The 14,011-nt window shown below is 43.4% G+C and overlaps 1 protein-coding gene across 1 annotated transcript; it reads right to left on the bottom strand.

Annotated features, from left to right (window-relative positions):
- Positions 1-232: 232 nt before the first annotated feature.
- tril (TLR4 interactor with leucine-rich repeats) lies at positions 233-4,491 on the bottom strand. The gene has a single exon (XM_039819508.1). The coding sequence runs from the start codon at positions 4,230-4,232 to the stop codon at positions 1,740-1,742; it is 2,493 nt and encodes an 830-aa protein (XP_039675442.1). The 5' UTR covers positions 4,233-4,491; the 3' UTR covers positions 233-1,739.
- Between the last annotated feature and the right edge of the window lie 9,520 nt (positions 4,492-14,011).

Genomic DNA, 14,011 nt, shown 5'->3' with positions numbered 1-14,011 from the left:
ATCTGTCAGAATTATTTTTGACACAGTTAGTCTGTGGTTGTGAGCAATGAGATTATAGTTTTCGGTTCGTTTCTGTACATACAGTATGGTCTAGTCTGCCATCTAGTGACTGATTTTGTTAGTGGTAGACAACTGGAATGGTCAGCAAAGTAGATCATAGGCTGTTTTATGTTTGGCCAATACAACCACATACGCATGTCTTACTATTTAATTCAAGAAGAAACATTTAAAATAGTATTTTGTCTTTTATTTACACGTTAAATTTGTCTGACTAATCAGTAAATGAGAGTGTGCCAAACATAAGGACTTTTTTGTGGTACCAGCTGAAAACTCTTTAATGCAGAATATTAAGCTGTTTTAATGTCAAAAGCTTCAGTTCTGACATCTAGCCTCTCTGGTATATACCTAATATACATGCAATTGTGCATCCGTGTGTGTGTGTGTGTGTGTGTGTGTGTGTGTGTGTGTGTGTGTGTGTGTGTGTGTGTGTGTGTGTGTGTGTGTGTGTGTGTGTGTGTGTGTACATGTGTCTTTGTGCATGTGTGCCTGATTTGCACTCCACCCTATTCTACTCAAACAAAGGGACTGCTTAACTATTGCCAGACCTCATCTTGACACAAATACAAAAGCAAACACATACGCACACAAAAGCACACACACACGCACACACACACACACACACACACACACACACACACACACACACACACACACACACACACACACACACACACACACACACACACAATTACTTCTCCAACATGTTATTTCAATTATCTTCCCCACTCTCACACATTGTTCAGGTCTCCTTATAAAGCATTAAATAGTCATAGAGGAAACCTCTTATTAATTGCTCCATATTTGAAAATACAAGAAATATATTATGTTACAGCTAATATTACCAGTCAATAGCAATTGACCCATTTTGATTTAAAAAAAAAAAAAAATATCATAAGAGTAAGTAAAAGTAAAAACAAAGGTAGCGAAACACAATCTGGAGTTCAAGCGGTTAATGCCAGTAATCTCTCTTTTTTAATATATGTATATGGAATACTCTTCCCCCATTTCTAGAAATACAATCCCCTTTCACTTAACATAATCAGTGGCATACGTTAAAGATATTTGAAAACCACAAAGAGAGTAACATGTATTCTAGAGTTAAATCATCCATAAACAGTCAAATGACAAATGAATCACATTGTTGGGGATTTTACTTCTTCATGTAATGCAAAATCATATAGAAAGTATAAAACGTGATAGATGTGATACAAAACAAGCTTTTGTTTTCTGCCAACCAGCAGCCATCATTACATACTGTACAAATATGAGACAATATGATGTCTATGAACTCAACATTAGCACCGTAGTTGAAATCAGTGAGCAATCATTCATGCGTACACACAATACATCAACAAATCACACATTTAGAAACACTCGCAGGTGCAAGGAAATGAAAGAGGAAAGGCACAAAGCAGGAAGAGGATGTCAGAGGGATTGGACTTCCTCTGGTGTCTGTTCTATTGTCACTTTGAAAGTTTTCTTGTGGTCAAGTGAGTAACCAAAACACAAAATGGTGGGATTGTTGACTTTATCTGTTCACAGCCACAAACACATCCATGTTTTTAATATGATCATGTGGTGTTTCCAGAGAGGGGACTAAACCAAAGATTGCAGCACAAGGCAATTCACATGTGTTTCTGTTGTAACATGTCAACATTTAAAAAAAAATGTGTATGGCTCTAGTCAGAGAATCTCTGCATGTCACTGTCTCTGCGAACACTGTTGCTGTCCAGAAAGCGGTCACAAGGGAACTCAATGAGGTCCCCTTCCTCTAGTGGTGCAAGTCGTGCAGGACGGCTGCTTTGGTAGCTTGTGAAGTCAGCGGTCGCCACGGCAGAACGAAACGGCCTCCTGGTAGAGTACATGTGCCGCACGTGCACGGCCGTCTTCCTCCTCTGCAGCCTCCTCTTCAGGCTTCGCCCCAGCCAGACCCCGCCAATGACAAGCAGCAGCACGGCATTCCCGGCCAGCGTGGCCACCGTCACCAGCTGGAGGTCAGAGGTCAGCAGGCCTCCATGGCTGAAGCCCTCGGGGAGAGTGACCAGCCCGGCGCAGTGGTCACGGGGCGCAACTTGACAAACAGATCCTCCAACTACTCCCTCCACACAGACCATGTAGGTCACATCTGAGCTGAGTTCTCGAAGGGTTACGGAGCGAGCTGTGCCACGAGCGTAAACATAGCGAGGGAAACGATCCGGAGTTCCAAAGCGGTCGAACAGAATCCGGTAGTGGACTTCATCTAGGCCTGGCCCAGGTCCTGGTGTGTAGCGGTGATGATCCCTGGTGATCCAGTAGATGGTGACAGTACTAGATGTCACTTGATCCACTGAAACATTAGTGATGAAATGGCGGTTGAACACACAAGGATCTGTGATTAGAGGTAGCGCCTCCTCCTGATCGGACGATCTCAGAAGATCAAACTTTTCTCCTGACTGGACCAGAGTAGTGGTGTTGAGCCCAGTGTTTGCATCAGTAGAGTCCCTGTCCTGGTTTCCAGCATGGCTTGGTGTGGAAATAGCTGGTGGATCGGTTCTGGAAATTACGTCTGACCTTTGCCTACTTTTGGCCCGTTTCCCAGCAGCCTCTGCAGCAGGTTGTGATCTTGGGCTGAGTGACTCTTTCTTTGGTTTCTTTCTTTCTGGTGAAGAAGAGGATTCTGCCACCTCTAGACCACCTTGGTCTCCCTGGATTCCCACCCGCTCCTGTCCTTCTCTCTTCCTCTTCTCTCCCTCTTTCCTCATTATGACTCCATCCCTGTTCCCATGTCTCAAATCTACACCTTCTCTCTCCTCCACGTGGCCTTCTCCAACTCTCTCCTTCTGCTTTGTTGTATCCGCTGTTCCATTTTCTTTTCCCTCCACCTTTACCAACACCCCCCCTCCCCGGCTCTCCTCAGGCACAGCTTGGCTCCTACACAAGTGGGTCCAGTTCCCGAGGGGCTGCAGCTGGGAGCTGTTCACATAGTCCAAATATTTCCCCCTCAGAGTTGCTGGGTGGTGACACTGCACAAAAACAGTCAACAGTTTGCCCTGAGAATGCGCAGCAGTCATCCATCTTTTCAGCTCCTCCAGGCGACAGTCGCATGTCCAGTTGTTGCCATGGAGATCCAGGTCGTAAAGCACGTTGTTGAGGGCAAAAATGTCCCCGGAAAGGCTGGTGAGCATGTTGTTCTTCAGCTTCAGCACTCTCAGATGTTTAAGTTGCGAGAAAGCCAAAGAGTCCACGGTGGAAATCCGGTTGCGACTGAAGTCCAGCTCCTCGATGCGCTCCAGGGAGTCCAGGAGACCGGCGGGGATTTCCTCCAGCTCGTTTCCGTCAATCAGAAGCTCTCTGAGGCTCGAAAGCCCCTTCAGAGCCCCGCTGTCCAGGCGAGAGATTCTGTTGTTGCTGAGGGACAGTTTGGACAGCTTTTTTAGATTTTGGAACACGTGGTTTCCAACGTACTGTATTTCATTTTCAGACAGCAGCAAAGTTGTCAGAGCTTTGAGTTGGGAGAAAATGAGGGCATTGCGCACGGCTGACTGCTTGTTGTGGGCCAGGTTTAGAAAGCGCAGTTTGGTGAGTTTAGAGAAAGCGTTTCTGTGAATATGCTGCAGTTTGTTGGATTCTAAATGGAGATAATGTAGGCTGGTCAAACTTTTAAAAACAGAGTCCTGCAGAACTTCTATCGAGTTGCCATCCAGACGCAATTTAACAAGATTATCCAAGTTGGCAAAGAGCTCCGATGTGAGATTCTTAATGTCATTATTATTTCCACAGAGAATAGTTAATTTTTTTAGGGATTGTAAAGTCCCAGCGGGTATATCTGAAAAAAGATTGTGTCCCAAATACAGCTCTTCCAACTTGGAGAGTTTCTCAAATGCTTTTGGGTGAATTGTTTGTATTTGGTTGTACTGTAAATTCAACCGCACGAGGTTACTGTACCGTGTGAAGTCAAAAGCAGAGATGTTAACAATGAAGTTACCCCCAAGGCTGAAGATCAGCACCTCCTCGGGCACCCGCGTGGTGGGTTTGGGCACAGTGCGCAACCCGCGGTTGGTGCACATGAGGTGCTGCGGGTGCTGACAGTCACAGCGGTCGGGACAAAAGCTCGTCGCCGGTGAGGAAGAAATGAACCCATTGAGCGACAGCAGGAGAAAGCATATCCCAGCCAGGAAATTGCCTGTATCCATTCCCACTGCGCGGCTGGCACAGCCAGAAACTGATGCGGCATTCGCTTTGTGTTGTTCAGGTGCAGTCGCCCCTCTCCTCTCTCACGCTGGAGACCGATTCGTCCATAATCCACTTGTTGCCATGAAAAGTGGAGAGAAAAGTGCCGTACACATCAAGCACGCGGATCCATCACTTAGCAGCATCTTCTATAAAGCAAATTAATTTGTGCAGTGCGCTCTGATACTGTCTGAGGGAACGCTCACCACCCCAACAACGCCTCCATCCCCCCAAGTGGTCATCTGCTGCGAATTACAGAGTTCAGGCGCAGAGCGTGCCTCACACACACACACACACACACACACACACACACTGAAATAGTCCCTCCTTCGCAACTCTGCGACCCTGCCAAAACCAGATGTGCACAAGTCTTGACGCATGAGATCCAGAGATTTGCGCGTGCATGCAGGTAATCACACACACACACACACACACACACACACACACACACACACACACACACACACACACACACACACACACACACTACAGCGAGAAAGGGAGGGAGAGAGAGATTGAGAAACCCTTTGACCGAGTTTTCTGCGCGCACCCGCAGCCACCGGGGGTCTGAGATCTGGATCGGATCCCTGGTATGGACAAAGCAGACAGGAAGATTTCCTTCCCACGGAATCCCAAAAGAAACTCGAGTTTCCCTCGCAGCAGGGTGCAGACAGAAAAAACTCACTCATAAAACAAGTTTAACAAAACCCTTAAATTTATTTTTTTAATTTTAATTTCTAAAACAGCTGTAGCCTAGTGAACAGCTATGTGATGTATTCTCCTAGCCAGAGGACACTGCACTGCATACACAAAGTAAGAAAGTACACGCTACAATTAACACATCAACAGCCTAGTCTGCACCATGTAGCCTACAGTAGGAACGCCATCATCACGCAGCTTAACTGTAATTTACCATTCTCTCATTAACGCACCTTGTGTTGCCGGGGCCACAAGGAGCACAGCTGGTTCACATTTGCAGATGAGGAATTCGGAACGTTAAGTGTGTGTTAAGACTGACGAGGAGAGGTGCCAAATCTGAGTTAAAGATCTCCAACTTGAAAGTGGGGAAATAAATGCAGGGTGAGAGGACCATCCATGTGGAGATTTTGTGCAGAAATTATACAGAGTGAAGAACGAATCTCTGCAGCATACATGAAGGTTTATGTTCCAGTACAGTCTGAAAAGCATGCAATGTTACAGCCAAGACATCTGCACATTTATGGCACATGAGGTAGAGTGCTTACCACTAACATACAGTACACATAGCCTAGATCTATGTTTCCCGACCTTCACTGTGTGATGTACCTAGCCCTTTTAGATAAGATCAAGCACCTCTTTATAGATACCGCCTGGCATGTTTCCCTTAATTTCTAACTGGGTGATATTTAGCACGATTAGTTATATAGGGCCTACAATTGCATATTGTTACACAATGTTCTCATACAATTGAATCATTAATGTTTAGGTTGCTTTGGTCAAGTTTGCATGCATAGGCCTACTTGGCGAAACCTAAGCAGAATCATCACTATAGGGCCATATACTGCATGTTCCCAGGGCATGTGTGTCTCTTGATATAAACATTGTAAGAGATTAGTAAGGGCTATCTTTGTTGCTCAAATCACAAAAGAATAAAAGGGAGATGGATGTTTCAAATGCAGTTTGAATGGTAAAAATCTGTTAGCCACTTTGGAGATATAAATGTCAAAAGTCAAAAACACTGTTGACCGCAAATTTGAGGGCCTATTGAGGAGTATAACACCAGTAGCCTAGGGTATTAACTGTAGGTGATGGGAAACAGGGAAACACACATTGATCATTTGACCTAGTAATAAACTTTGCATAACATAAAACAATTTGAAATGTGTCCTTAATGTGTCATATTAAGAGGATTTTGAGTTGGGCAACATAGGACCCTGGGAGCATATATATGCTAAGCTGATGTTGCCATCATTTGTTGGTACTTTTTGAAAACTATTTGCACTTTATTTTTTACTTTTAGCTAACTATTTCAACTGTTTATTCATTGCTTTCAGTTAACTTCTGTGCTCACTTGCTAAGTGCTAACTAGTTTTCACACACTCTCAATTGCAACACATGATATCAACGTCCATTAACACATTTGTCATCCATGGAAGGAATAAGCTGTCAGCAGTCATAATCACTCATGAACACAAAGTCACACACACACACACACACACACACACACACACACACACACACACACACACACACACTCTTATAGGGCGCTGACACACCAGGCCGATTATCGGCCATGGGACAGTCTGTTAGGTGCAGGCACATGCAACTTCCCTTGAGAAGCAAGTGATGCAATGGTTTCCAGAGCCGAGCTAATGGATGACTGTTGTAGCTAATTGCATTTCAAGCACAGAGCAAAAGCCTCAAACACTCCCTGATTGGCCTTCTACTTCTCACGCATATCTGTTGGTAGACATCATAGACAGTATAATAGCTCTGTGTGTGAGAGACAGAGAGAACTACAACCCTTGGGGAAGCCCCCTCTCTCTGGGAGGTCATTTCCTGTCTCCATAGTATTTTTGCATCTCTGCTCCCCCTCTAGATCCCTTTCTGTCTCTCTGAGGAACACACACATTGAGAAAACACTCAGAGATTTGGCCTCAGACACAGTGGGACCAGTCCAGTTGGTTTTATGGCAGTTGCCTGGTCTTCATCAGAGTTGAAAGGAATACACAATCAGCACAGTTTGTCTTTCACTGTAGAATCAGAAATAACTTGAGCTTAACTTTAATGTTGTAACATTTGGAAGAGTGTGAATGATTCTTTCCCAAGATAGGTCAGTGTGTAAATGACATAGACCGATAGAATGAAAGATGGAAACAGGCTAAGAAAAGATAAAAAAATCTGAGGAAAGTGAGAGCAAGGGATCAGAGAGGGGGTGGGGGGGAGGAGGTGAGTGCAATGTTAGACTGATGTAGACAGAGATTGTTGTGAGAGAGAAAAGTGTTCTGGAACAGATTCACAAAGACTCAAAGGCACAACAGCGGACCCTGTGATGTCTGCCACTGTGCCTGCACACAATAAAAGCTGCAGACTGGTTTCACCAGCCCATCCTTTCACCACTCCCCTCTCCTCCCAGCGGGCCTCTCACTGTCCAATCCACCCGGCCATATGATATTTCAGTCTCTCAGCAGTGAGAGAGAGTGTGTGTTTGTATGTGGGAGAGAAACCTAATTCTATCAGGGGGAGAGAGAGAGAGAAGGGCTTGTATATCTGTCTGCACGTGAGTGTGCCTGTTTCACAGGACTGACAAAATTGTGTGTATGCGTAAGTATGTCTGCTTGTAATAAAGAATATCCAGGTCAGTGCAGGTGAGTTTGTGTGGGCATGTAAATGATCTGATGCTGCAGCCTATGTAGGTCACTTAAGAGTGTTACATTGCTCCTGCATAGTCTTTAGGTGTTGAAACAGCTTTTCTATGAATGAGGGAGAGCAAGTGTGTGTGTGTGTGTGTGTGTGTGTGTGTGTGTGTGTGTGTGTGTGTGTGTGTGTGTGTGTGTGTGTGTGTGTGTGTGTGTGTGTGTGTGTGTGTGTGTGTGTGTGTGGAGGGACTACAATACTTTCTGCTAATAATCCCACAATGCTACACTTTATAGATGTAAAAATTACAGTTGCTCAACTCTACACCTGTTAGTCATCATGGTTATTAGGAGTTGTCCAAAATCTCCATCTACTGCTCATCATTAAGCGCCCATTATGTAGGGAGTAGTGAATAAGTGAACAAGGGAGTTTTTTGGTTATTTACACCTGTGGTTTTCAGTGACGTAAAAATATTTCAGTGAAAAAGGCCTCATTATTAAATGGTTTCAGTCATACTGCTCACACAGTCTTCATTAGCAGATAATGTTGGCAATTGTCATGGAAGTGGAGACTGTTTTGTCAACTGCCGTTTCCAAGGTCAATAATAAACTGTCAAGCGCAACTTTTAAATTGGCGTAGAGGAGTCCTAAAAGTGCTCAGAATAGTGGAAAGTTTTAACGCCTAGAGTTAGATGTTTGACATTTTCATCAACTTAAATATAATATAAATTATACTGTTTACTGAAATTACAATTTACACTCTGTTTGTTAGAAATCACTACACACAGACATGCTCAGGACCTATTCATACACAAATGGAGAGTCTGAGTGAGTGGGCTGCCAGTGGTGGATTAGCGCCCTGAGCAGTTTGGGGTGCCTTGCTCAAGAGCACCTGGCAGTGCCCAGGTATCTCTCCAGCTACCCCTCCACACTCTGTACTTTGGTCAATACTGGGACTTGAACCAGCGACCCTCCGGTTCCTAACCCAAGTCCCTATAGACTGAGCTACTGCCACCCTAGCACAGAGTAGTTCAAACGCACACAGCCATACAATGTTAAAATGCTGCTTAGATAGCACATTAATAATTCAATATTCTGAAGTGTGAACTTTTCTGCAACAAGGACCTTTTGAACACATTATCTCCAGGTCAGTCTCCCTGTTTCTATATTTTTTGCTAAACTAAGCTAACAATCTCTTTGCTGTATAGTTTCATATTTACTGTACAGATGTGAGTGGCATCAATCTTCTCATCTGACTCTCGGCAAGAAAGCTAATGAGTGTATATTCCTTTCATGGATAGGAGTAATTTCCCACAATTGTGGCAAGGCTAAAATAAATAATAAATAAAAAAGAAATAGGTAATATTTTGCATCTTACCATGCTGTGACAGAGAATGCACACAAGTAGAGATTTAGTACTAACACATACTTGCACACATAGGACTACTTAAAACACATTAAAAACAGTACTGTAGGTGATACTCTTGATGATCATCTCAATGATAATTTATCATGTATACCACGCCCACAGACATACTAAAATATGCACCAATGTACATATGCAGCAGGACTGACAGCGAATGGGACTAATGAGCCTCCCACAGAGTCACAAACTTGCAGGAAGTTGTGCTTGTGGAAACATGTGCATCCTATTGTATGTCTGTATGCAGGGATCTCAGCGGCTTACTTTTCTCAGTGGGCCTAACATGCATCAGAGAGACAATCCGTATACATGGGACACATCCTAGTAACATAACACTGCATGAAACCAGCAGATATCTGGGGCTTATCAGAGTAATCACTATAAAGGCTGGGCCACAATGAAGAACAGCAGCTTTGTTCCCCAGATTAACTAATCAACAGTTCAAAAGAAATAACAGATTGTCCCTGTGTGGCAAAGTTGGAAACCATCTGTGGGTCCATTTGTGCATGTGTGCAGTTTTGCTTGTTTAGGAGCATGTATGTGTTTCTTTGTGTGGAGTGAGTCTATAATTGAAGTGTTCCTTAGTTGCTTTAAAGAAACTATATGCATGGATAAAAAAGGGGAGAGCAAAGCAAAGAGAAGGAAAAGAAGCAATGGGGAGGTGGGATTGTGTGTGTGTGAGTTTTTATGTTTTATATGTGTGTGTGTGTGTGTGTGTGTGTGTGTGTGTGTGTGTGTGTGTGTGTGTGTGTGTGTGTGTGTGTGTGTGTGTGTGTGTGTGTGTGTGTGTGTGTGTGAGGAGAGTTTACATGAGCAACAGCTGCTGGGATCGTTAAGTGCTTTAAGCTAGAGTCGGGAATCACAGATCTAGTCCATGCTAACACACATTAACGGTGTGTCTGTCTGTGCGTTTCTGAGTGGATGAGTGTGTTTATGCACTTAGAGGGAGATGGTGAAAAGACTCTATCCCCTCTGTGAAACCTGTGTCTGCAGCTCCACTGACATTTCGCTGTGAGCAGAGATTGAATGCACTCTGTATATACTGTCCTGTATAGAGAAGATACAGACACATTTAAGGTGCACCTAAATGTATTTAAATGATAGCAGAAGAGTGGAGGGAACACCTGGGCCCCATGCTTGAAAACCGTCCACATTCCCACTGCCCCTCTGCTCAACTCCCCCAGTTGGTTCCCACCACAGGAAGGAGAAACGAGGGCAAGATGGAGGAGAAAGAGTGAAGAAGACAGAGTCCCGTTTCAGCAACTGAAAAAAACCCCGTCTCTACTGCTTAGAAAATAATAACAATTTCATCAAAATCAGAGCAAAAGAGCATGGCACAAACAGCTGGCACTGCAAGTGAACCATTGACCAAACGGCTGATTGCAACAATACTAGCACATCATGCAATGTGGGAAATGCATTTGCTTTGGCATTCCTTTCTGCTTTGGGAGAGCGCCAGCCTCTCCTGCTTGACCTCCCGGGGTCATGTTTTGTCGTTGAGACCAACATGTAGAACGAGCGAACAGGGGAGGAGGAGAAGAGAAAGAGTAAGGGAGGGCAGAACTTTCCGGGTTTCAGTTCCCCCCTGTCAGAGTTAAAATGGAGGGAATAAAGCAGGGAAAGGGAGGAAGGGAGGTACTTGACATCTGGAAAATATTACAGCGCATGCTATTGCCCTGTTGAAAGGGTGAAGAGAGTGGAGGGGGAGATAGAGGAATAAGGAGGGCAGTGTAAAGGATAGACTGTGTGTGTGTGTGTGTGTGTGTGTGTGTGTGTGTGTGTGTGTGTGTGTGTGTGTGTGTGCGCGTGTGTGTGTGTGTGTGTGTATTGGGAGGGCAACCCTTTGATCTACCGACTTTGATAGGAACTGTCTGCATGCACATAATCAGCCTCAATCACATAATGACACTGAGCCAACATAATGACTTAAGATCTTAAGATCACTGAGCTGCACAGAAGATAACACTCATACTCAGGAACTCAAGCACCCTGAAAACTGTGAAATGCTGCACAGGGCTGCATGAGCACACAAAAACATGAAAGTAAGCACAGTAAATACTCATATGCACATGAAGTCTGGATTAGCACCACTCAAGCAAACATAATGCAAAATAAGTCACAAACAAGGTACAAAAAAAGGGTCTTTATGAGTCATTAAAACTAAGTCGTCAGTCAGTAATTCAGAGCTGAGACATCTGATCTGCAGCTGTCCACTGTTGAGTCCCCACTATGGACCCACTCTGAGTTGCTTCTGTGCAATATCGCCCTCTGCAGACATGGAACATTAAAGCATGAGGAGGCAAATACCTATAGTAAAGTGTTGATCCCTTCTCAGAAACTTTATTTTTGCTTGCCTCCTTCTTTGGAGAGGTCAGAGTAGGTTGGATTACCAACCAGGGAAAGTGGGCAATTTACAGGCCCCAAAGACCCCAAGCTGTGTGGCAATTAGTTTAGTGTCATTTAATTAAATGCATTTGTTTAATATATGTATGCACCACTGCATTGCAATATAAATTGAAATGATAGAGGTCTTAACACAACATCTACTTTTGTTAAAATATAGTTGGAAATACACTTTTGCTTTCTTGTAGAGATTTAGATGAGAAGCCCTCTCATGTCTGGCAAAACTACCGCCTTCAACAGGTTATCTTAGCACAAAGATATAGCTAAACCAAGTTAGCTGTCGTTAAGATCGGCATGTTGAATGAGCAGGGGGAGTAAGATATACGAAACCGCTGGCCTGGCTTTGTCCAGGTAACAAGGTAACAAAATCCACCTACCAGCACCTCTAAAGCTCACTAATTAACTTGTTATATTTAGTTTGATTAAATATTGAACCCTGGCCCAGAAATAGAAACCCACTAAAACTATAATTTCTAAAAAAAAAATTCTTAGGTTTTTTTTTTTGTAGGGATTAGACACACAAGATGTGTAAATAGGTGATCTTTAGAGTTGCTGGTAGTTTGCAAAAACTGGATTAAACAGTTGTATCCTGTCTTTGTGCAAAACTGAAATACCCCGCTGCTGGCTGTTGCTTCATATTTACCACACCTACATTTTTGCAATCAAGTTAAGCAAGTTACTGATCACTAATACACACACAGCGTGGGAGAAACAGGGGGTTGGTAGGGCCCAAACCTCCAGTGGGTTAATAGGATCAGAGGTCATGTTCAGATATAGAACAGACACTCTGGTAGTGTCATGCTCAAGGGCACTTAAACTTCTAAGACAAAGGTTCTCTAGTTGAAGGGTGTGGTCACAGAGCTAAGTAAATGACAGACCTTATGCAGTTAAAACAGCATTTGGGACCTCCATGCAGTTCATGTTCTTTGCCTCTTTGTTAGAGAAGTCTGCATGAGCTCACTGACAACCAGCAATTTCCTGCATGTACTGTATACAAGCTGCTTACTGTGCAGTATCACATCTAACCTATAGGTGACACCGTCATACATAATCTGCTCATACAATATGTGTCTGTGTGTATACTGTAAGTGACAGCAAAGTGATAGGGGCTATACATAGCCATCGTGGCAAACACAGTGTCATGTATCAGCTCCCATTACATTATCTTATTTATGAGGGTCTCACTGTCTCTCCTTCATTATTCCCTTTGTTAAATAAGCTTTAAAATTGTGCTATTAGTGGAAAATGTTTGAATGTCATCATCAATGTATGCAGGTTTGCTACCTCATTTTGTGTGTGTGTGTGTGTGTGTGTGTGTGTGTGTGTGTGTGTGTGTGTGTGTGTGTGTGTGTGTGTGTGTGTGTGTGTGTGTGTGTGAGTGTGTAGGCAGGCGTGGCTCAGAGTCTCTTACCAGAGTCTGGTATGTCAGGGTGTGTTCCCTTGTTGCTATAATTGTGCATCGCTTAGGTAAGTACAAGGGGACCCACCTGTGTTTGACAATGGAGAGATATGTGATACAAACACTGATCTTTCTGTGTATTCCACTTCACATCACACTACTGCAAGTCAGCAATCAACATTTATTTACTCTCCATCAGTTCTCTCAGTCAGTCAGGCCGACATTCCTTTAAACTCCAAAAACAGCCTGTAATTTTTTTTCAGTTTTAAGTTTCTGGACACACCCGGCTCTTACTCTCCCTTTCAAAGACGTCTTTTCCTAACATCTTGTGTTTTCCTTTCCCCTTTGTTGCCATAGAAATAAGCCCAGGGAGGAAGTGACAGACTCATGCCCATGCAAAGAAGGACATTTGTTTTGTTGAGTAAACAAATCATAGGTATGAAGCTGGTTCAGAGAGCTAGAAGGACAGTAGAGGTCAACAGACTGAGCAGAGTTTTCTTCAATGAGGACATGCGAAGCATAACTTAAGATGGACATTAAATAGAAACACATAAACACATGCTCATTCATTCACCCACATGCTCCGTCTGGGTGCAATCACACAACTTCTCTCACTTACTCATCCTTTCAGCAAATAGTCAGCACTTGTGGGTTAAGCCATCTTTTGCAACCAGAGTGTCTGAGGAAAAGCACCAAACAATCTGTCATTGGACTGTTCACTGTGTGATGATGCAATGCGACCAGATTATTAAGACATATAGCCTACTGTATCCCCACACTGGCTTTTATTTGTGAACAGACTGTGTCCTACAATCCACACCCGGTTATAATATTAAAGGAATTCATTTGTCCATTAACATAGACATAATTGATTGATTGATTTTCAATCATACAAAACATTCACACAAACAATTAGATGATTTTCTTTGTCTTAAGTGATAATAAACTGAATATATTAAGGTTTTGGACTGTTCTACAGACAAAACAAGTAATTTAATGACATCACTTGTAGGAATGGGCATTTGTCACATTACTTGTCACATTACTCAATAATATTTTTTTTTAGTTGCATCCCTTATTTGTTGCTACATGATGGATTATGACTGTTCGCCCAACGTCTAACCTCTGACGCCATCTGTTCTTATGTAGGAGTACACAATTAATGTTGCGGTCATTGACTAA

The sequence above is a fragment of the Perca fluviatilis genome, chromosome 13 (assembly GCF_010015445.1).
Source record: "Perca fluviatilis chromosome 13, GENO_Pfluv_1.0, whole genome shotgun sequence".
Lineage (NCBI taxonomy): Eukaryota > Metazoa > Chordata > Actinopteri > Perciformes > Percidae > Perca > Perca fluviatilis.
This window is presented reverse-complemented; position numbering and strand designations above follow the sequence as displayed.